Source organism: Biomphalaria glabrata, chromosome 12, assembly GCF_947242115.1.
Source record: "Biomphalaria glabrata chromosome 12, xgBioGlab47.1, whole genome shotgun sequence".
Lineage (NCBI taxonomy): Eukaryota > Metazoa > Mollusca > Gastropoda > Planorbidae > Biomphalaria > Biomphalaria glabrata.
In genome coordinates, this window is record NC_074722.1 from 8,634,275 (window position 1) to 8,657,238 (window position 22,964).

The 22,964-nt window shown below is 37.6% G+C and overlaps 2 protein-coding genes across 5 annotated transcripts in view; both read right to left on the minus strand.

Moving 5' to 3' along the window:
- Positions 1 to 12,711, minus strand: part of LOC106076074 (uncharacterized) — a 36,968-nt gene extending 24,257 nt beyond the window's left edge. For 3 of the 4 annotated variants that reach the window (XM_056005368.1, XM_056005366.1, XM_056005369.1), the window contains exons 1-3: positions 5,872 to 5,990; positions 4,820 to 4,920; positions 3,817 to 4,024 (exon numbers count right to left, since the gene is read on the minus strand). In XM_056005368.1, the coding sequence (XP_055861343.1) occupies positions 3,817 to 3,951 (135 nt within the window). In that variant the 5' untranslated portion in view covers positions 3,952 to 4,024; positions 4,820 to 4,920; positions 5,872 to 5,990. Of the gene's footprint in view, positions 1 to 3,816; positions 4,025 to 4,819; positions 4,921 to 5,871; positions 5,991 to 11,986 lie in introns of those variants that run through there. The other variant, XM_056005367.1, reaches the window with a different exon arrangement.
- A 4,985-nt stretch (positions 12,712 to 17,696) lies between these two features.
- LOC106074582 (ESF1 homolog) lies at positions 17,697 to 22,939 on the minus strand. Its single transcript, XM_013235376.2, has 2 exons — positions 22,290 to 22,939; positions 17,697 to 20,655 (listed from the first exon to the last, which is right to left on the minus strand). Exons 1-2 carry the CDS (start codon positions 22,750 to 22,752, stop codon positions 18,827 to 18,829), a joined length of 2,292 nt encoding a protein of 763 aa, XP_013090830.2. The 5' UTR covers positions 22,753 to 22,939; the 3' UTR covers positions 17,697 to 18,826.
- Positions 22,940 to 22,964: the final 25 nt, after the last annotated feature.

Below are 22,964 nucleotides of genomic sequence, written 5' to 3' on the forward strand. Positions count from 1 at the left end.
ACGTAGGGGATGATGTAAGTCAGTGATGCCCAACCTTATTCGACCTGCGGGCCATTTTAATTTCCAACACTCGTTTCGCGGGCCGCATGACCGAAAAGTTACAAAAGCTAAATGATATTGTTCTGAAACTATTTTACCAGAACCCTTTTGATGTAGTGATACATTTATCATTTCATGTGATATTTGATTATTATATTTTTGTACGCGTCAGAAAATAACTTCATTTGTCTACTTAAAACGTGAGCATCAGTGTAGGTCTCTTTTTGGTTACTAGTCACATCGATCCTCAAATCTCTAGTTGTGGTTAAACAATCTTTTATTCGTGGTTGAAACCCATAATGCCGCCATCATTAGTTTATAATGCCGATATATATGTTGTTTTAAACAGCCACACTTTCTTGATAAAACAAAGATGTAGGCTTATTATCATGTTCCACAAACAAGTAAAGATCCGCCCACTGGTCCTGGTAGATTCTACATTCAGAGTCTCTGTTCACAAACGCACAGAGGTTAAAGGTCATGGTATCAATCCATCAGAGAAAATATGAGTCCTAAGTAGGTAAAGATACATTTTTCAACCTTTTTTTTTGGAGGGGATTTTCTCCACTTTGTGTCAACGTTTCTGCGGGCCGGATATAACCACGTCGCGGGCCGAATCTGGCCCGCGGGCCGTATTTTGGGCATCACTGATGTACGTTAAAACCATTTTCTTGTAGAGCGTCTTCATCGACAGACATCGAAATGAAATCTTCCATCATGATGCTTCTGAGTCTATTTTCTGTAAGTGCAGAGACTTCCAGGGGAACATAGGGCCCCAACCACACCTCTCCACAGAACTCGGTTCTGTGCAGCTTTCTTAATACGCTCCCATGTTATCAGTATCCTCAGCTTCACTGATGACTGACCTCTTCCAAGTGGACAAAATAAAGATTGTGTTGATAAGTATTTTGTGCACAGTTCATATTTCTGTAATTGTTGAAGCTCTTCTATTTGCAACTTTTATTTGGTAATCTCGAAGTTCAATTTAGCTTCGTTGACATTGTTTAGTTCATCTTGAAAATCAGTCAAATATGCGTTAAATAATAGTTAAATTATTGGATCTTTGAAAGATAAATACCATCGTGTCGGATTTTCAATCTTTTCTAGTTTACGAGATCTAAAAGGGACGGACGGGCGGCGGACGGACAGACCGACCACACAAAGCTAAAGTGGCTATTCCCCTTTCGCTAAAAGTGTACATTATTAACATAATTCAGGATGGTGTCTGTGACAGGTGGGGAAATGTGACGTGTGTTTGGCACGTTTTATGTCTAGGGGGTGATTATTTTTAATGCTATCACACCCCCACTTATCAGCATATGAATCGGGAGCAGACACGCAACGAGACAAAGCAATGAAAGATAGATACAAAAGTTAAAATAAAGGATATTTATTTACATAAATATACATATAATAATAAAAGGGGGAGGGTTTGCATCTATCTCTAGTATATCCTATATTTAATCATCACTCTTGCACATAATAAGAGAGTATGTCACTTTGTCCTCTGACTTAGCTGGTATTCCTGTTGATGTCGCAGCTGGCTGTGTCCTGGCTTGAGGTTCTGCAGCTGGAGGTGGCGCTCTAGCGGATAGAGGGACGCCGGCGATATAGGTCTTGTGGAATCTCAATCCCCAAAATCTATTATCTGTAGTGGGCACAGTAGGGCGGGTGGCCGGCTACCGTGGGCACAAGGTTACTGCGGGCAGAGCGGATCTGCCGTGGGCAGCGTAGTTGACAGGATATGTCCAGTGAGTTGCAGAGGGTTGGTGTAGCTATGACGTCTCACACAGACCTGAGCCCATAGGGACGTCGCACCTAATAGCTTGACAGGTGGGCTGTCGAATAGGCGGGCAATGCCGATAGCGCCAAGTAGTAGAGTTGAGTAGTGTCGTGCCGACACTGAACAGCAACAGCAAATAAATAGGCAAGCGCAGCGCTGAATAGCACTAAGCACAACTGCAGGTAAATAGATCGTTGATCCAATAACTAGGCAATAGGTGATTCTTGATAGCAACTAGGCAAGTGAAGCGCTGATAAGCACTAAGCACATAAATAGGCCAGTAGGCAAATAGGCAGGTAAGTAATCCGATAAATAGACAGACACCTGAGGGAGGCTGCGGATAAATAAAGACAAGTTAGGACATGTCTCTCATACATCTTATCGATGCCCTCGACTGAGGTGCATTCGTCAGATTGGTAAAATTGCTTTAGAGCATAAAGGGGAGATGATGACAAATGGGATTTGGAAAATAGATGGCAGATAGTAGCAATATAAAAATGTACATGAAAGAGAACGTAATAATATAAAAATGTACATAGAAGGGGAAATAATAATCTCAAATAAACAACACAGGTGGGTAAAGAAAGAAAAAGGGGGGGGGGGGTGAGTTGGGCGGTGGTCAGAGACCGAGACGCTTTGTTTGCATATGACCGTGGGTCGAGAACAATGGAGCGTGCTTGAATGTCCCTTCAAGCGGCGCAACTCTCATTAGAGTAAAATGAGTAAAGGGGAGATAATCCATTACAGGGAAGATAATTCATATCTCTTTTCTAGACGCAGTATCAGTGCGCTAGTAAGATTATCAAGGCTGTCAACCGAGATAAAAGAAATAAAATAAGATGTACAAATATATACATGGTTGCATCAATGATCAATTGAGCAACGTAGCATTAATAGATTAATTCAATACTAAAATATATACATAGCACATGTTTATGTTTTCTACTTACGCCAGTGAGAAATACACAATGCACTAATTAAATATACATGAACTAAGCAAAATACACATGATAAAATCCAATGGAAATATACACAGAGTAATTAAGATGGAACTTGTGATTAAGTTCGGCTTACCACCAGGTATTCCTCTAGGAGAAAGAATAAGTGATATAGTCCAGACTCGATAGCTCAGCTCGAATGAGAAAGAGAGGGTGATTAGAGTTGGTTTACTATATATATATGCCTGAAAAGTGTGGGCGGACACCGGAAATGTCCTAGGCTTAGAATTATCTTACACGTGGGTGAAGTAGACTTGAGCCGCACCTTGGAGTATCACGCGGTGTGTTGACCCGTGTGATCTCTTAGATCAAAGAGAGACGTGGGGGGGGGGGGAGAAGGATTAGCTTGCGTTCAAACCAAGGTGGTGTCAACCGCGACCGTCCTTCAGACATCCGGCGGGCAAGACAAAAGAGATTGCGTGTCTACCTTTCCCCGATCAAGGGCAGATAAATGAAAGGACGCGCCTTAGCTATCTCCAAGGTGGTCAACTAAGTCTAGCCTGGAGAGGAAAAGGTGGCGCGGGTGAATAATTTAGGGGTAGGATGGACAAATAATTAAAATAAAATAAATAAATAAGGAAAAATAATAATTAATGCTGTGATAAATTTGAGTGACTCTGACAGCGAGTTTTTGACTTGTCACAGTGTCAAACAGGAACTTGTGCAATGGTGTGAGAGATCCCGTGCAATCCTGCTTTAAATGTACATCTTTGGTGTAGGAAAATAGGATTGTGGTCAATGCAACGTAAAACTTTCGTATAACAAATTAATTTGTATCCCAATTTCCTTAGATTGACAATTATAATGGATCACTTGTGACAATTATCTGTCAAAACACATAAGCGCAGTTGTTATCTCATTTCATTTTATTTTCTAAAAACTAAAACTATCAAAACTTACAGAGGTTGCCTGCAGGTTTGTTTTAAAGCACATTTTTCAATCAATTCTATTCAACAAAATTTGGCTATAAAGAAAAAAAAAAGATGTTAAGCTTACTTGTTTGATAATTGTCGATTTCCCTACCATTGGAGGACCACATACTTGAATAATGGTACCAGGCTGGATTTGTGACAGTAGAAGTTTCTGCTCTGTCTCCCTGATGTTGACCAAATAGTTGGTCTCCTGATCCATTTGAACGTTAATAAGTCAGTCTCTTGCCAGAGCTCTGGATTTATTTAGGTCACAAGCTCAACGAATTTTACGCCTGTATTAAATAAAACAAAAACAAAAACTTTCATTACGTTACTATAAGCTCCCGTTCTATGGGGGCAGCTGATGCATAGCTTGTTTCTATAACCGACAGTTAACAAGGGTGTCACATAGCAAGCACAACGACCAGCCGCCTTTACTTTTCATACCTAGTGCCAAATACTTTATGATTTAAATGAATCAGTGCAATGGACTCGATAATTAGGCATCCCAGTAGGATTTTTTTTGTTTTTTGCTTAATCGCCCGTACTCACGACCATACCGCCCTGGTAAGCATTCATCAGGGTCACGTTTTAAAGTGTACTTTACCCAGATTTTACCAATGATTCATCAGTAATACATTTCTTTCGACAGTATAATTTCATATTTCAGAAAATACGCCCACTCAGTATTATCGTAAAATAATAATCCATTTGGTTTCTGCAATTAATATAATAAAGGGTTAGAGAAAAAGAGTCATGAAACTATCAAATCTTTGGCCAATAATCAAAATTTTATATCAACTTTCGGGTAAGTCTCTAGTGTGCTCATGCTAGATACACTCCTTAAGTCTAACACATCTATAATTCTCTAATTTATCAAAGCTATTTTGGTGTGGGCTGATATGCATGCAGGTAATAAATGAGATCGATACACTAGCTAGATCGTCTTCTTGGAATTGACGACGTAAGTAGCTTACCGAGAATTTAATATAAATAGCAGGTGCTGTTAGAATTCAACTATCTTAAGTCTCAAACCGTATAATGTTTTTAACGAAATTCCACACATTTATGTATGTTTTATATCTTACCTTTAAATAATGAATAATTTGGTTTGAATCACTCATCCTACAAGAACTGTCACTGGGGATATCTTTGTAGTCATGCACCGCCCAGGCCAATAGACATAGAGCTATACTTGCTGATGTAAGGCAATAACACATTCAGTAATAACAATAGGTCATACTTGCTGCCAAGGGTTTTAACACTTTTCAACTCTGGGGCCACTTTTAAATATTATTTATCGGCTTGAGGAAAACCAATTAATACTTATCTTAGGCCTGTAAGTCATTAGACATATATACTGAGACGAATAAACTTAAAGACTTTTATTCATGAAATAAATAAATTAAAAAATACGAGTAAGCATTCTTTTTGATTCTTTTTTTTTATTTTTTTTTTACCTCTAGAAAGTTTGTGTGGTAAAATATTTGTACACATCATCTCTCCCACACCCATTCTTGTATCAAGTTGAAACTTTGCGCAATTATTTATTGGCATAGACAAGACATTAATCAATAAAAAAAATTGTTTAATTGTGAGATACCAACAGGAGAAATTAATCCTTCAGTATTCACAGATATGATAAATATTTAGGGTTTGGTCCTTTAAGATGTTGTACACATTGTTACTCCTTCATCGTTCTCGGGTCATATTGAAATGTTTAAAAATTGTTTATTTTACCTTACGAATCAATTTTAAAACTAACCAATTTATTCAATTAATTATTGGAAATTAGTTACTTTGTTTGATATTGAATAAGGGAAATAAATTCTACATTCCTATGTGATATAGTTGTAAGTGTGGAGTTTTTACCCTTAAACAAGCTTCTTTCTTTTTTTAAGGAGTTTTATAGTTTGCTTGTTTAATTTTATATATTTTGATTGTTAAATACTATATATGGTACAGGCAACATAAAACAATCCGGCATCTATGTAATGCCAGAAGATTTCAGGTAAAGTAAAAAATTCCCTACTTCACCTAGGCATTTGTATAGAATGACTAGAACCGCTTTAGGTAAAGTAGGAAAAGGTGATTGAAAATGTAAAATTATTTTATTAATAACATACATTTATCAGGATACTGTTTTTACTATTGTGCCATAGACATCGAGGCTGTGTTCTATCCATTGTTCCAGCTGTTTGGTTTGATGCGTAATTTTTTCTCCAGATTTCGATAGGGGGGGGGGGGAGAAGCTTAGTCACTGTTGGACCCAGGGCAGCATTTATGCCATCAAACAGAGCTTTACTATTTCTAAGTAGATACTTTCTTGAATTCTGTTGCATGTATTCCTCCACTTACTCATTGGTTATTACCGTTCGCCAGTAATCTGAACAATTTGTCGTGTTCTTTTAAGTGGGATGTTCGTTTTAATTACGGCCGTCTGTGGCCCGGAGGCGCGGTGGCTGAGAGGTAAACCGCTTGGCTTCCGAACCGAGGGGTAATGGGTTCGAATCTTTGAGAAGCCTGTGATTTTTGATATTTCGGGATCTTAGTGCGCATCTGAGTGATTACCTGTAAAGGCGGTTGGTAGTTGTGCTGGCCACATAACACCCCGAATGCCATAGACTGAGGAAGGCTCGATTATAAATCTTTGGACTGGGTCAAGTTGTGTTGTTCTGAGGGTGTAAAGACAGCTTGGAAACCTTACCCCATCTATTCTGTAACTGATGTATGATAAAGTTGCACCTGATGTGTTTTTAAAGTACCTTGATAATCCTAGATACCAGAGTATCTTGTAAGGCGTATTACTGATGCGAGTTCAATTACTACAGACACACATCACGTTACAAGATAATATAACAATAACCAAAAGCACCAATGCTCACTAACTCGAGATGAAATAGAATAACAACTGCAATACAGAATGGGCCACAGTCGAGTCAGCCACTAAAATGATATTATCCCTTCAAGAGCCTAGCAGTAACTGTCTAAAATGCCTATGTCGTCACTATGTCGCGTTCAAAGTCAGACTATTACAGTGCGTTCCTAGACTAAACTAAGTGTCTAACAATTTCCCACATCCCCACACAAGAGATTAAACCAAAGAGCACTGAACTGCTATATAAAAGCAATAATAATAGTTTAATAATAATAGTAATAATAGTTTTAAAACACTTTGTCATTGTTTAAATGTTTTACATATTTCGGATGTTCCTTCAGAGTTGAAGATAATTACTTCCTAGTCCAAACCTCCCGCAGGACGACGGGGGATGGGAGCGGGCAGGGTTTGAACCCTGGACCATCGATAAATATATATATGTGCATTTTACGTCTCGAGAGACGATCTTTTCCCTTTGCAACTTCTTGTGTGACTAAAGAGGCCAATCCTTGATACACAGCTGCGATCGCAGGTTGGGCATATATAATCACCAGGCGCCGTTGCATTTTCACCCTTCTTTCTGCTTCTGTTGTGTATGACATCTGCAATCTGTGACCCTTCCTTTATGCTCTCTCTCCATGTGGATCTGTCCAATGCCACCTCTTCCCAATTGCCACTGTCAATTTGAAGAGCTTCATGTCGCGTTTGCATACATCCGTAAAACGTAAAAGTGGGCGACCAGCGGCTCTCCTGCCTTCTATTAGATCGCCATACAGGATGTCCTGTGGAAGTCGACCTACTGGCATTCTACGAACGTGGCCAAGCCAGCCAAGGCGACTGCTGCTGATAACAGAGCGGATGTCCTGGCATCCTGCTCTTTGTAGCACTTCCACATTGGTTATCTTATCTTGCTTAAGGCGGATATATATATATATATATATATATATATATATATATATATTGTTACAGCTTTTCTAATTATATTTCTACCGATAACTAGATAGAAACTACCTTAAGTCTCGATACGTCTCTAGGTGTCCCTGACGAAGATTCATAATCCGTTGTCGTAGTTCAGGTTGTGGTTTCAGTGAGTGTCCTCCAATTACATAACCTAGATAGGAAATGTTCTTGCAACCAATGTCCACTTTAGATGGTCTGGCCGTTAAACCATTTCTCCTCAATGTATCCAGAACCATTTCTAGATGTTGTAGATGATCTGACCAAGTAGTGTTATGAATGCAGATGTCGTCTAGGTAGCACAGTACATGGGGTAGATTAGACAACACCTTTCTCATCATTCTGCTGAACGTTGCTGGTGCGTTGACAAGCCCGAAACTCATGACATTAAATTGAAACAAACCAAAAGGACTACTAAACGCTGTAAGTGGTTTAGCTTTATCTACCAAAGGTATCTGCCAATACGCACGGGTCAGGTCTAACTTTGTAAAAAAAATGTTACGTCTGCCATTTGAGGTAACAAGTCTTCAGGATTGGGTAATGGTTCAGAATCAAGCAAAGTAACTTTGTTAAGCTTCCTGTAGTCAACACATTTTCTTACTGTGCCTGATTTTTTTCTAACTACCACCATAGGTGCCGTGTATGGTGACTCTATTGGTGATATAATAACTAACTTCAGCATCAACTGTATCTCTTCTTCTACTTCCTTCAAATACCCTAAAGGTACTGGATAAGGTTTCTCTGTCTCACAGGTTCAGAGCCTTTAAGGATGATATCGTGTTTAATTGCTGCGCACGCACTTCACGGCCTTCTTGGTCCTTGATCTTTTACAATGGCGAACCGCAGTTCTGCCTAATGTCTTCCAATGCTAGTAGACCTAAGTCAAGTAACTAGATCTAGATAAACGAGACGATGCCCCCAAAATATGTTACAGCTTTTCTAATTATATTTCTACCGATAACTGGCTAGAAACTACCTTAGGTCAATGTTTGGTCCTCCTTTTGTTTCCATGCATAACTGGATGTCACATCTGATTCTGGCTGTTCAATCTGACTATGTAGGATCGGTTGTCCCATGTTATCTATCACACCAGATTGAGATCTCGTAACTTCTGACATAGCTAACCTTTGCCACTAGTAGATATCTGTGATGGTAGGCTCAGTTTTTCCATTCACGTTTCCTAGAATCAAGTCAGCTGCAGGCCTCTCTCAACACACATGCTTCAACTTTCCCAGATAAAAATGGCGTATCTATGTCAATGACAGCTGTGGGATATTCTTCAATTATTCCCCCAAATGTCATACATTGAACTTTCTTATCCGTCAACTGGTGAGGGTGCACATGCAGTTTCTTTACTCCGATCGTGGTCGATCCTGTGTCTTTCAAGACCCAAATAGATTTCTTCCCAACGAATCCAGGATACATTTTTTATTTCCCAGCGTCACAAGTGACCTCTCCAGCCATCTGGATCTGATCAGCTTCATGAGGGAGTTGTTCTCCATGTTGATAGTCTATGCCAACTGACGCATTGTATGGATGCCCTGTTGGTCTTCCCCTGTTGCTGGTTTTAAACTCCTGACTTCTGCTTGAGCCCGTAGTCTCATTTCGTCTTAGTGGGCTTTTGTTTCTACATTGGGCCACTAAATGTCCCGTTTTGAAACACCTAAAACATTTTCTTTTTTCACCAACACTTCTTTTCTGCAGACGGTCCTGTTTCCATTCTTGTTTAAAGCGACTTCTGTTATCATTAGTATTTGCAGCAAATGCAAACTTGATAGTTATCAAGTCTTCCTCCCTTTGAATAGTCTTTACTGTTGTCGGCACATCTTTCGGTTTCCTTACATGTAGAAAAGCCACGAACTGAGGATTGCAAGATGTGAGTATCTTGTCTCTGATGACAGATCAATGAGACCTTCGAACGTCTTTTCAGTGTTAGACAATTCAACCCAACGCATTAGGTATCTAGTAATGTCCTCAACAAATTCATGAAATGGCTGGTTTCTCTCTGCTTTAGCTTTATGATTTTAGGCACATCGGCACAATTTAGGCCATGTCGTGCCTGCATTCCCTTAAGGACTACTCTCTCTCTCTCTACATAACAAGGGCTAAATTCTATTCAGCAGTGATGGGAACTGACTTTGCAAAAATTTTAGGAAATTTTGTAAGCACCCCCCCCCCCCCCCCCCCGTTTTTGAACTGGCCTGTCGTGGCGACGACTTAAAAAAAGATGTTGCTGAATTTTTTTAAACTACGTAGAATCATTTAATTTAATATTTTCTTTAATTAATGTTGTATTACATAACATTTACACTGCATTGTGCATTACTGCACACAAACTGCACTTCATTTAGCATTACTGCACTCAAAATGCATTCATGGCACTATTGTTTGTATATATATTGATGGGAGGAGAAAGCTTTTTGCAGTCTGAGCATTCTATAATAGATAACTGCTTTATACAGATATTGTAACAACTTCTTTCTCAAACAACTATAAGGATTAAATGTGTTTGAAAAACATGCTTTTAAAATTAGTAATGATAAGTTTTATATTAAAATATATACATATCCCTCACTATAGATAGATCTATAATCTATAGCTACTACTACTTATATCTAATAACTTTTCTAGATTCTAGATCCAATATATTATTATTAGATATCTACATTCTGTCAGGCTTATACTCAGTAACTCACTATAGTCATGTTAAGAAGTTTAAGAAGGCCTACTTACTACTATATAAAAAAAGTATATTCTATATATATAAATCCAGATGGTCGGTACACGGTAGGTCTATCACAGTATCACTCTATTAGATGAGTAGATCTAGATCTTATTATTATTATAATAGATCTAGATGTCTAAATCTAATCCCATTTGAACTCAAGGAAGTCGGCAGGCAGGGTTCAAATTAGAAAAATCTAGGGGTCATCGTAACAACAGTGAAAAAATAATAGATCTTGAATTGTAGTAATAGCGGCGATTAGCGCTACATACGTCGTAACATAGCGACCGGGCATCATTCATGATTGATACTCTTAAGTCTAAGTTAAGTTTAAGTCGAATACTTTTCAAAAGCTGGCAAGCAGCCATTGAAGTCTAGATCTAGATCAAAAGTATTCAAATTAAAGAATCTAGATATCTATCTAGACTGATTCAAACCACTCTAATCTGGACCGAGATCTAGACTTATAAGACAATACGGTAACACAAGATTAAAAAAAAAAAATAGAACTTTAACTGTGTCAAAAGACCGGATGTGCGGAGTTCAAAACAAATCAAAAATCTTATTTCGCATTCTTCCGAAAATGGAAAAATAATAAAATCGGATTTTTTTTTCATAAAAAAAAATTGAAAAAAAAAATCGGATTTAAAAAAAAAAAAATGTCTGGAAAACTTCGGATTTTTTTGCTAGAAAATCGGACCAGAAGAAATTATCGGAATTCCGACAATTGTCGGAAAATTCCCATCACTGATTCAGTTAAACCATTAAAATCAAGGTCTATTCACAGTTTAGCTTTAGGGAACTTCTCTCTATACCCAGGTATCTGGAAATTTAGGCACCCGGATATTTAGGCACCCGGATAATTGGGCACCCGGATATTTAGGCACCGGATAATTAGTCACTTTTTGACAAAGCGGAAAATTAGGCAACGGAAAATTAGGCACTCTGTAATAAGCGATCTTTATTTTGAAAATAATTTTAAAATGTTAACGTATATTTTATCCTTAGGCTATGGGCTATCGGTGACGTTATAATAAATAGCAACTATAACGATTTCACTATAGAAAAGCTGACAAAATGGGAAAAAAGGTGGTAACTTTGGCTTCCATACAGGTTTTATATGTTGTTCTTTGATTTCTCCTTTGGTATCCCTATGCTCCAACTCTCTTGACTCTCAATTTATGTATTTTTACTACATCAGCTTCTTTCTCTTTAGTTCTTGCTACTGCCTCTTTTTCTTTAGTTCATTCTTCAGCCTCTCTCTCATTAGCTCTTTCTTCCCTCTCTTTAGCTCTTTCATCTCGCTCTCTATCTTCTCTTTCTTTTACCCACTCTTGTAAAGCGGTTCCTATTAATCCCATCTCTTTTCCAGCAGCTATTAACTGTGATAATCTCTCTGCCATACTTGTTTAAATGTGTAGCATCCAATATTGCTTTGTCACTTGTGTTTGACCTAGTTCCCTCTCGGCTTGTTGGCTGTTTTTTTTTTCCTACCGTTGAATGTGAGCGCACACACTTCACGGCCTTCTTGGTCCTTGACCTTTTACAATGGCGAACAGCAGTTCTGCCTAAATGTCTTCCAATGCTAGATCTAAGCCGAGTAACTAGATCTAGATAAACGAGACGATGCCCCCAAAATATGTTACAGCTTTTCTAATTATATTTCTACCGATAACTGGCTAGAAACTAGCTTACGTCTTGATACGTCTATGTGTCCCTGGTTCAGCTGTATTTACAAATAAACAAGTAACACTTGATCAAACATAAACTTTTAATCATCATTTCGGCACATCACACACTGCACTCTCTACTTTTGGACAACTAACTCACTTCCGGTGATTCGCTCTTTTGTAAAAATAGATTATACATCTCTATGGACGCCAAAAGCGTTTTCTTTCATTCTTTACAGCAGAAACGCATTCTCCTGACATCTACAGCTCATTATGTAGAATATTTGTATTACACAAATAACAAACTAGTGTTTAAGAGGGAAGACATATTAGGAACTGCATTTATTACGTAAACAGAAGCGGTGTTGCACTGACGCACTAGTGTGCAAATGTACATATAATACCAATATGTTACACTATGTTCTTAAACACTAGTTTGTTATTTGTGTAATACGAATATTCTACATGGTGTCAGAGTAAAACTTAAAAGCTGTCCAGTTAAAGGTTTTTATTAATCTAATAATGGCTTCTTTTTACTTTGAGCAACCAATCTTGAATTGGAATGCTTAAGATCTATATCAAGAGTTTTTAAGGTTTCAACAGCAGGTGAGCTTTTGTTTCAAAGGACCGTTAGCTGGTGCCGATAGCAAACAAAAAGCGGGATGGCTGGGAATGTGGATAGGTCAACAGGGGCCGAGAAGTTTACAAAACTTTAAATATTACTGATAGTGAAGAGGGAGATCCGCAATTGCTATTAAAGAAAATAGAAGACTACATAAGGCCAAGACAATATAAATAGAGTGTCTCGATTTAGAGCACACAGAGAAAGCAGGTAGAAGGAGAAAGTTTTGATAACTTTGTGAAAGACCTAAAGCTTCTCATTATGGACTGTAAGTATGACAATCCAGATGATATGCTTATTGATTTGATTATTAGTGGAGTCATACACGAAAAGGTACAGTTAAGACTACTTGATCAGGGACAGAAGTTGACCCTTAGCAAGGCTATTGAAATTGGACAACAATATGAGATGTCGCAAATCCAAGTGAAAATGTTTAGGGGCCAAGAAGTTCTGGCAATCAAGAGACAGTCACACAATGTACTCAAGCAGAAGTCTAAAGACAACTCAGTTAAAGTATGTAGTAAATGCGGCAAGAACCACGAAAAGGGAAAATGCCCAGCAATAGGAACCACATGCAATTTCTGCAGGAAGAAAACCACTGGTTTCAAAGACGCCACGTCAATCTGGTAGATGATGACAGCCACAGTGATGAAAATATTGTACCCATTAGCACTGCAAGTAGCCAGTCTAAAATGGGTAAAATCAATGTCGTTGAAGACAAGTGGTCTGTAAAACTAGTCGTGCATGGCAAGACATTAATTTTTCGAATCGACACTGGTGCAAGATGTAACATTCTTGTCAAGTCAGAGTTTGAAAAGCTCAAAGACAAAGTAAAACTTGCTTATTCAGCAAAGTCGCTCACGTCTTACTCTAATCACCATAGTTTGCTTAAAAATTAAGATATTTTGGCATTGATGGTCCATTGCATGAGTGGATTACAGATTTTCTGATAGGGAGAGAACAAACTGTAATAATAAATGGCTCTAAATCAACACCAATAACAGTAAACTCAGGCGTACTTCAAGGAACAGTCTTATGTCCACTACTATTTTTAATTTACATAAACGATTTACCAAATTGCATTAGTTCAGGATCAAAAGTCAGATTATTCGCCGACGATTGCATAATATATAGAACAATAACAACAACACAAGATACAGAAATTTTACAAAGAGAATTAGATGAATTACAGAAATGGGAATCAAATTGGAGCATGTCTTTTCACCCAGAAAAATGTCAGTTATTAAGAGTAACAAAAACGCTAAAACAAATTAATTCCACTTATCTTATTCATGGTAAACCAGTAACACAAACTAAAAACGCAAAATACCTAGGTGTTATAATAAATGAAAAACTGTCATGGAATCCCCATATTAATGAAACTATCAAAAAATCAAATAAAGCATTAGGGTTTATTAAAAGAAATTTCAATAAATAAAATAAGAACATAAAACTAAAATGTTATTTAACCTTGGTTAGGCCAATAATAGAATATGCATCCTCTGTTTGGGACCCCTCAACTCAAGAAAACATTAAGAAACTGGAACAGACACAAAATAGAGCAGTGAGATTCATAACAAACGAATATTTACATTTGACTAGAGTAACGCCTTTAGTTAAATCACTAAATTTAGAAAGCCTTCAGGATAGAAGACGCAAAAGTAAAGTAGAAATTATACATAAAACACTAAACCATAATCTTCAAATACAAAATCTAATAAAAATACTCAGAAAGACACAAAGATAAAGGCACATTCCCCTTCCCACATGCTAGGACAAATTTGTACAAATACTCCTTCTTCCCTAGTGCTATTAGAGTTAGCCAGGAAAACCAGTGACTTGGCAGAATTTAAGTCATTGGTTAATATGCATGACTGAATGCATGACGCGTAGGACGTAATTATCTTCTTTTTTTAAGTAACGTCTGTATTACATAAGATAAGATAATCATGTTATTAAGACTTAAGAAGCAGTGGTGCTAGCTTTGAAAAAAAATAATATCCAAGAGGTGAAAGCAAGGTTTGAGGTAGTAGACATAAGCCAAGAGAACATTTTGAGTGGTGACACAGCAGAATGTTTAGGACTACTACAACGGATAGACAGCATAGAAACCAAGGCAGAAGACGAGTTACAAAGAGAATTCCCTGAAATGCTGGAAAACAACTGGAACACTGCCAGGAGAATACAAGATTCAGTTACAGGAAAATGCTAAAGGAGTTATCCGTCCATCAGCATCGCTACGCAATAAAGTTGAAAAGCACAGTCTATTGCTACTCAAGCCATCCACTGAATTTTACAAGGTATGCTGGTGCTGAGGTCTTTTTCGTATTTTTTTTTGTTACACATCTTTTTCTCACGTGCAAAACAGAACTGGGACGTCCGCCAAAACAACCGGAAATGAAGCACGCTAGAAGCTCCTGGTGGAAGCTGTCATGATGGTCTGGGATACATTTTCAAAAGCGATTGTAACTTTGGAGACACTAAACAGTATTAGTGAAAAGACGGCTGCCTGGTCGTGCGGCATGCACGCTGGGCTGTCTTTCGGTGGTCTTGATGATCCCGGGCTCATACCCTGGACTTGGGAGATTATCTTCAACTCTGAATGGACATCCGAAACATGTACACACAAAAGTTTCCTACTAAACCTGAAGCAGGCTGATTATTAGTACCGGTGCAGGCCAGTTTACTTTTCCCACTTCTGGCCACTGAACAAGAGCTGGGTGAACATTTCTATAAAATCATTTCATTTGTTTTGTCAGTCAGAAATAAAGATTTCTTTTAAAATTCACATATACACCGGTATTTTATTCATTTCTAGCAATAAGCTAAAAAACGCAAAAGTATCAGTAAATATCTGCTAGATGATTCATTATCGAAAATTCGACATCTTTGTATATCTGACCATCGCGGTAAATGTTAAACTGAGTGAGGGGTGGTGCAGTAAAGTTTTAAAGTTTTCACTTTAGCTGTAGACCTATAGACTTCGTTTACAACGCTGACAATGACGACGATTTAGCTAGTACCAGATAAATTGTGAAATTCGGTGGCATAAAAGAAGGACGTCAACTCACGCATGGTAACTTACTTATGTAAAGATAGTATTGTTGTAACTCTAGGTTAGGCACTCAACGAATAGGCATGCAACTCAACACAGTGTAACAGGAAATAAAGACAGGTGTTTATTCACTAGGACAAACACATCTTCAGCTTCCTCAGAGTCTTTCTACTAATTCACCAGTCCTTTAGACAGCAACCCGAATGTGGACCAACGACAGCCTTCCCCGCTCCGTTCCAGGTCCCTTCTACAACCTTCAGGCAGCACCAAAAGCTTGCTTCTTAGTTTCCAAACATTCAGACTCTTCACAATCGCTGATGCACTGTTCTTCTCTCCATTCTAGTCTCTTCCTGTTTACGTTCACTAGTGCGCTAGTGCGCACCTCAAGCACTGGTGCAAGGCAGGGTTACAACAGTATTATGACACGATTAGGAATTAGTTATTCGTTTCGGGAATAGGGAAAAGTTTTTACTTAGTCACGATGACATGATATTTTTGTTAAAAGGAAGAACACTATGAGAGACACTATAAACAAGTCGCTTTTCTTATCACAGTAGGAATAAGAAGCAGTATATAGACGGTTCCCTTATTGAGTATTAAAAGTGTTTGTTGTTCAACACTAGCGTCGTCTCCCTTTATCGATTGTTGGCCTTTCGTCGGTGTTCCTGTTCCAGCATTAAGTTCGGCGTTACCTCCATTTGAGTTTTGTAAAATGTTTTACATGTTTCGGATGTTCCTTCAGAGTTGAAGATAGTTTACTTCCTAGTCCAAACCTCCCGCAGGACGACGGGGGATGGGAAAGGGCAGAGTTTGAACCTTGGACCATCGATAAATCTGAACGACAGTCCAGCGCGCAAACCGCACGACCAGGCAGCCAAGTACTCATCATCGCGGAAGCGCTTAACAATATATAAATGCTATTGCTTTTAGACTTTAAACTTACCGGTATTCATCACAATAGGAAACGCTATTTGATAGCATAATTTGATAGCATATGACCTTATATTTGTTTGTATCATTTTTCTTTAAAGTCTAAAGAGTGTTATTGGCCTTACGCGAGAGAAATATCTCTTTAAAAATATTTAGCCCAGGCAATACAGTATTTTATATAAGTACCTAGTAACCCACAAACTTTCAAGAAAAGTTGATAACCGTCTGGCCAGGGCCTGTAGTGCTTCTGTATGCCTCCAGGCTCCACCTGCCTACCAAAAAATCAGTGTCTACCAAGTAGCGGTTCTCTCAACCCTTCTATAACTGACATAGAAGAAAGCATAAGGCAGCATGCAGCTTCAGGACGAGACAGTTTGGATCATGGGATACACATTTGAGACTAAAAGAAAATCCACTGCCGAGGACAGACGCAGACGTTTGTCCATTCCATCTATCCAGTCTCATTTTTATTAAGTGTAAAAATGTTTAGTTTTTAGGCAACAGTAAGATTCCAACTCTGGCCATAAAAAAACAGATTGGTGAAGCCATTCAACACCATGGAATCACCACAAAAATTGCTTATAAATTTAGTCATAGGAGTTAACGTCTAGTACCTCTATTAGAAAAGATGCCAACAACAGAGTGGAACCCTCAGGGCACAAGACGCAGAGGAAGACCGAAAAGAACAAGGCGGTGCTTTGCACTGGATGAAACCGAGAGGGTAGGACAAAGGTTTGCAAAATGTTTGACATGTTTCGGATGTTCCTTCAGAGTTGAAGATAATTACTTCCTAGTCCAAGCCTCTCTCAGGACGACGGGGGATGGAAGCGGGCAGGGTCTGAACCCTGGACTATCGATAAATCTGAACGACAGTCATTTAAAAAAAAAAACAAGCAAGAAACCCTGGAGAGTGTCGTGTTTTTACTGAGAGATGATGATTCCTTCAGTAACTTGTCAAGAAGAAACTCTCATTTCAATCAACTCACAACAACTAAGATGTCCTGATACTGGAGGCTTAGCTAGGCCTATGTTTTACTTTGATTATGAAGTGACAGAGTCCAAACTTCATGTCTGTATAATTAATTGCATAAGTATGAACATTATATGATAATGGTCAATACTATAAAGTTGTGCTGCTTAAAGTAAATTGTATTCCATTTGACCACAAACATAATTTAAAAACTATTGGTAATTAATCATTATAATCTTTAGTAATGATTTATACAACAAAAAATATCCAGTACACATCAGCCATGGGCAGTCATCCTTCTCTTTCACATAATTCCTCTAGTTGAAACTTCACACCCACACTGAGTTACATCATTTGACCAATGGACATGTACAGCAAAGGGTGCAACTCTTGGGTACACTCACACACTACTTCAGTGTTTCTCAAAGTGAGGTATGATGGGAAGAGTTTGAAGGAGGGTACGTAATGCATCTAACTTTTTTAAATACCCATTTATTATGCCCAGTTAATAAATTACAATTAATACGGTAATAAATATGTTTTAATTAACATTTTTATTATTAAGAATGTTAGAAGAATAATTTCTACAACAATCTTGAAATGAATAAGACATTACTACCTGTATTTTTAACTATGTGTGCAAATGTGTAAACAAGAACCCAAACTATACCCACTGATTCAATACTTTAATGTAAGAGAGCCAGAGAGGGTCGGGCAATCATATATTTTAATTGGGGGGGGGGGGGGGCGAGGGATACTCATAGTTAAGAAAAGTATAGAAGGGGTACACACATGTCAAAAAATTGGGAAACACTGCACTACCGGGTACTTCATATAAGCTCAATCATATGACAAACAAAATAAGCATGCCTCCTTGAAGTGAGCAATGGAGAAAGACTGTGACAAATCATGTATGGTGTCCCAAAAGTTTAACAGACTAAGGGACAGGTGAAGTGGGTAAATGTTAATCCTATGAGAGATAATTTTTCACAAACAATATACCGGTATTAACCAGGTTTCAAAATGCACATTTTTGTCTGCAGGAATTATATGTGTAACAATGAATTCTGTATTTCCAAAGGTTTGATAAATGTCATTCAAAACCATGACAATAGCAAAGACTAAAAAAAAATTTCATACTGTACATTTCAAACAAAAAAGAAAATTTTTTATTTTTTTTTTTAAATAGAGCATTCATTGAAGTTCATGGCATTATAGCAAAGTACTTAAAAGACATAAGTTAAACAATATACCAGTAACATTATACATGTATAGTCTTTTGTCCCAATCAACTTTTCATTTTACGTTTCAAACTTTCTACAACATCCTGATACGTTTCAGTCTTTTTGAAATTTCTGTTTGTCTCAGTGTCGGACAGCTTGGGTTTTTTTCTTTTGATCTGTTCGTCAACAAGCTTCATCATGTTCTTGGTCTTCTTGAACTGGGGTGCTGTGGGGTCAATGTGGAACAGGTGAGATGTGTACAGGGCACTGAACCTGGGATCCTCCACATTCAGTTTAAAATCCTCTACCTGGTCATCCTCTGCATTCTTACGTTTCAGGGCTTTAGCCTTTTTCTTCTTCTTCTTCTTTGAGTCTTTGACAAGCTCCGGCTTAGAGAGCTTCTTTTCACTGGTCCCATCATCCATAAGCATCAGCTCTAGCTCTGCCTTGGCCTTCTCCCCAGCCTCATCAACTACTTCATCCTTCGGCTTCTTCTTTTTGTTTTTCTTACTTTTAACTGAAACTTTTTCACCCTCCATGAGTTCTTTCAAGGAGTCAATGCCCTCTAGATCAGGCAACTCATCATCACTGAAGGCATGCGGCTCTTCACCGTTGACTGATTTCTTCTTCAGCTTCTCTTTTTTCTTCTTCTTCTTCTCCTTTTTCTTTTCCAGGAACTCACTCACAATTGCATTGTCCACCTTTTTTTCTTTTTTGTTTATCTTCTTCTGCACTTTGTCCTTCAGGCCAGGCTGCCATTCTATTTCTTTGTCTGTCTCACCCTCCTCTTTTTTCTTTTCCTCTTCGTCGTCTGCAAGAGCGTCCATAAGTACTTTACGATAGAGCTGGATTTTTTCCTCCTCTGTCAATTCTTTTTCTTTGTCTTCAGTGTTAGCAAGTGCTGCCTTGAGCCAAGCTGGTCTTTGGTCATCGTCATCTTCTTCCGAATCACTGTCAGGTGGAGCTATTATATCTGCATACTTGTTCTCTTCTACAATACTCTCTAAATCTTTTTGCGGCAAGCTGCTTATGTGGCGACTTAGTCTATCGAATTCCGTTTCATCCCAGGTCACATCGACCTTGGCCTGAGAGAGCGCGGTGGTGTTGAACTTGGCTGGTTGATATCCAACAATGCTCTCCTCTTCAGAAAAACTCTCTCTAGACTCATCGTCAAAGGTCATGTCATCTGGAATAAACCGTAAATCAAGCCTGACAGAGCTAAGCTGATACTCCCTACCATCACATTCACTATAGATAGTATCTGCAGTCCTCACAGAGTCGCATTCGACCACAGCGTAATAGTATCGAAGTCTGTTTAACTGATATTCTCTTAGCTTCTCAGTTTGAGCTGCCTTCTTTTTCCTGGCATACTGCTTCAACTTTTGCTGGTCTTTAATTTTCTTTTGCTTCTTCCCCCCTTTGTTATCATCATCATCACTCTCAGTATCCATTTTTACACCTTCTCTGATTTCCTTTGGCCCCAGCATAGACTCCTCTGCCATTCTTTCTTTGCCAAACTCTGAGGGGTAAATGGTCACCTTTTTGACTTGTCCATCTTTAGGGGCAAAAGATTTGAAAAGTAAATACAAATCCTTAGCATGGACGAAGTCCCAGTCCATGTTACACACAGCTAATCTGTGTGTGGACTGGGTCACATCAGGAGCATCTGTAAACTGCTCATTCCACTTGTGGTCAATTTCTGTTTCCTGCAGGGCAAATTCCTCTGTGAATTCAGGTAGCTCAGAGTCATCATCACTGTCATCACTGTCTGTTTCACTATCTTCGCCTGTTCCACTATCATCACCTGTTTCACTATCTTTGTCAGCATCTCCATTGATACCATTGGTTTCTTTTTCCGTAGATTCAGGATTGTTTTCTTCCTCACTCAGGTCATCTGCAACAAATACAATACCAAAAAAAAGTTTTAATATCGGTAGTTAAAAGAAAGGGTTATTTGCTAATTATAATTTGTTTATTTTTGTACATAATGGGAAACAATTGGCTAGGGGTTAATGAGGACATTAGGCTTGAAGAAACACCTTTACCGAAAACTAACACATTTACTGTGTGAATTTACACCTTGTAATGAAATAACACTACTAGAATACAAATATAGCTTATTCAACAAGATTACAGTAAACAGTGAACTAGCACAAACAAGTCTGTGTAGTTAAAAAAGAAAGGGGGGGGGGTTGAGAGAAAATTAGTTCTTGTGACGCTTTAAAACTTTCTAGGAAAATATTTGTAAAAAATATTCAAGAAAAAAATGTGACAATTTTAAACCTAATTAAAATGTTTTAGACAGATTAATGATAAATAAATATTATATAACAATTTTGTTTTTTTTTATCAAGCTGCATCAAAAATCAAAGAAAAAAATCTAAAATGAGTAAAAAACATTTTATCAAAATATAAGCATGGAACAGATTTGTTCTTTGAAGATATGTGCAGATTATTTGTAAAAAAAAATAAATGGAAATCCATTAATTCACTTTTTATCAATAAGCTATATAAATAATAGTGCCTATAAATTTAAAAAAAGACAAATATTTGTACTTTAAATTTTAAATAGGTATTTTTTATAGCAACAACTTTATTTGATTTTAAACTGATTCAGACAATTATCTTGTTCTGATCTTAATAATTACTGGTTCATTAGTGGAAAGTTTGTATTTAACTTAAATAGGACACATAATAGAATGAATAGAATGAATGGATGGTTTCCTGGTCGTGTGGTTTGTGTGCTGGACTGTCATTTGGATTTATCGATGGTCCCAGTTCAAACCCTGCCCGCTCCCATCCCCTGTTGTCCAGCGGGGGAGGTTTGGACTAGGAAGTAAACTATCTTCAACTCTGAAGGAACATCTATCCGAAACATGTAAAAAACATTTTACAAACATTTTTACAAATTAGGATGTTTCTCAGGAATCACAAAGACATTGCTTCTCTTTTAAAGCCATGTACTCCTTTTTTCTGTAAAATGTCATTTTTCTATCATTTCAAAATGTAAAAAAGAAATGCCTAAAAATACTAGAAAAAAAATTCTGGGTAGCTATTTAAATAGAAACAGATTAGTCAGAACAATTCAACAAAACACAGGAAGGCAGAAAAACTACTGTAGGTATCATATTAAAAAAAAAAATTGATCTAGAATCATATAATTGTGGAAAAAATGTGACACTAACAAATTATGCTACTAGAACTTGTTAACGCCACATGACACTATGCTTCACTAAGGTTGAGAAAATAATAACAGCAGCATCAAGGAACTTATTAACACCTAAAGGCTTAAAATAGTTGTGCCAGTACTCAGTAGGGATGGTGGCAGGCAGGATATAATACTTTAATATATAAAAATATATAATTTATAATACATAAATCAAACCCAAGATCATCAAAAACGCCCATTAATAATAATACAGGACAGGTTTCAGAGACAGTGTGTTGTTTTTTTAAAGCTAAGCAGCTAAATTTTATATGAAAAACATATTGACATTACATTAAATGATTAATGAATAAAAGTACTACCTTCGGATATATGTTTTTCATCTTTTACACTTTTCTTTTTGGTTTTGTTCTTTAAAACTGACTTTGATGGCAATGCTTCCTCTCTTTTTTTATTCTTTAGTGAATTTTCTTCCCTTTTAGCAGCTCTATCTTTCTTTGACTTTTTCTTAACTTCAGTTTTAATCTTGTCTGTCTTACATGTTTCTTCCAGTTGTTCCTCTGGCTCATCTTCATGGTCATCATCACTATCTGAATCACAGTGATAAAATCTTTCCATTGCATTTTTACTTTTCTTGGCCCAATCAAGCACAGGTCTCCCACGTTTGTCAATAGGCTTATCTGTTTTAATACTGAAGTCTGAATTTGTAAACAATGAATGGAATCGGGAATCAATTTTAATCTTTCGTTTTGTTTTGGGCATTGATCTGAAAATCGGGTCTGTTGCAATATGTGCAAACCTAGGGTCATTTTTAATCTCTTCCATTTCAGTTGAAGGTATACCCAGTTGAACTTAACTTTTAAATGAATTTACTTAGATTTAGACTTTAAAGTCCACAGATTTTAAAACAATCTTTAATTGGATCAATATCCAGATCTAGATACACGTGTGTCATGGATAAATATAAACGTTTGTTGCAGGATTGTTTACATCAGTATTTCCGGAACTTCCGGTAATGCAGACAATGTTCTTAGGAT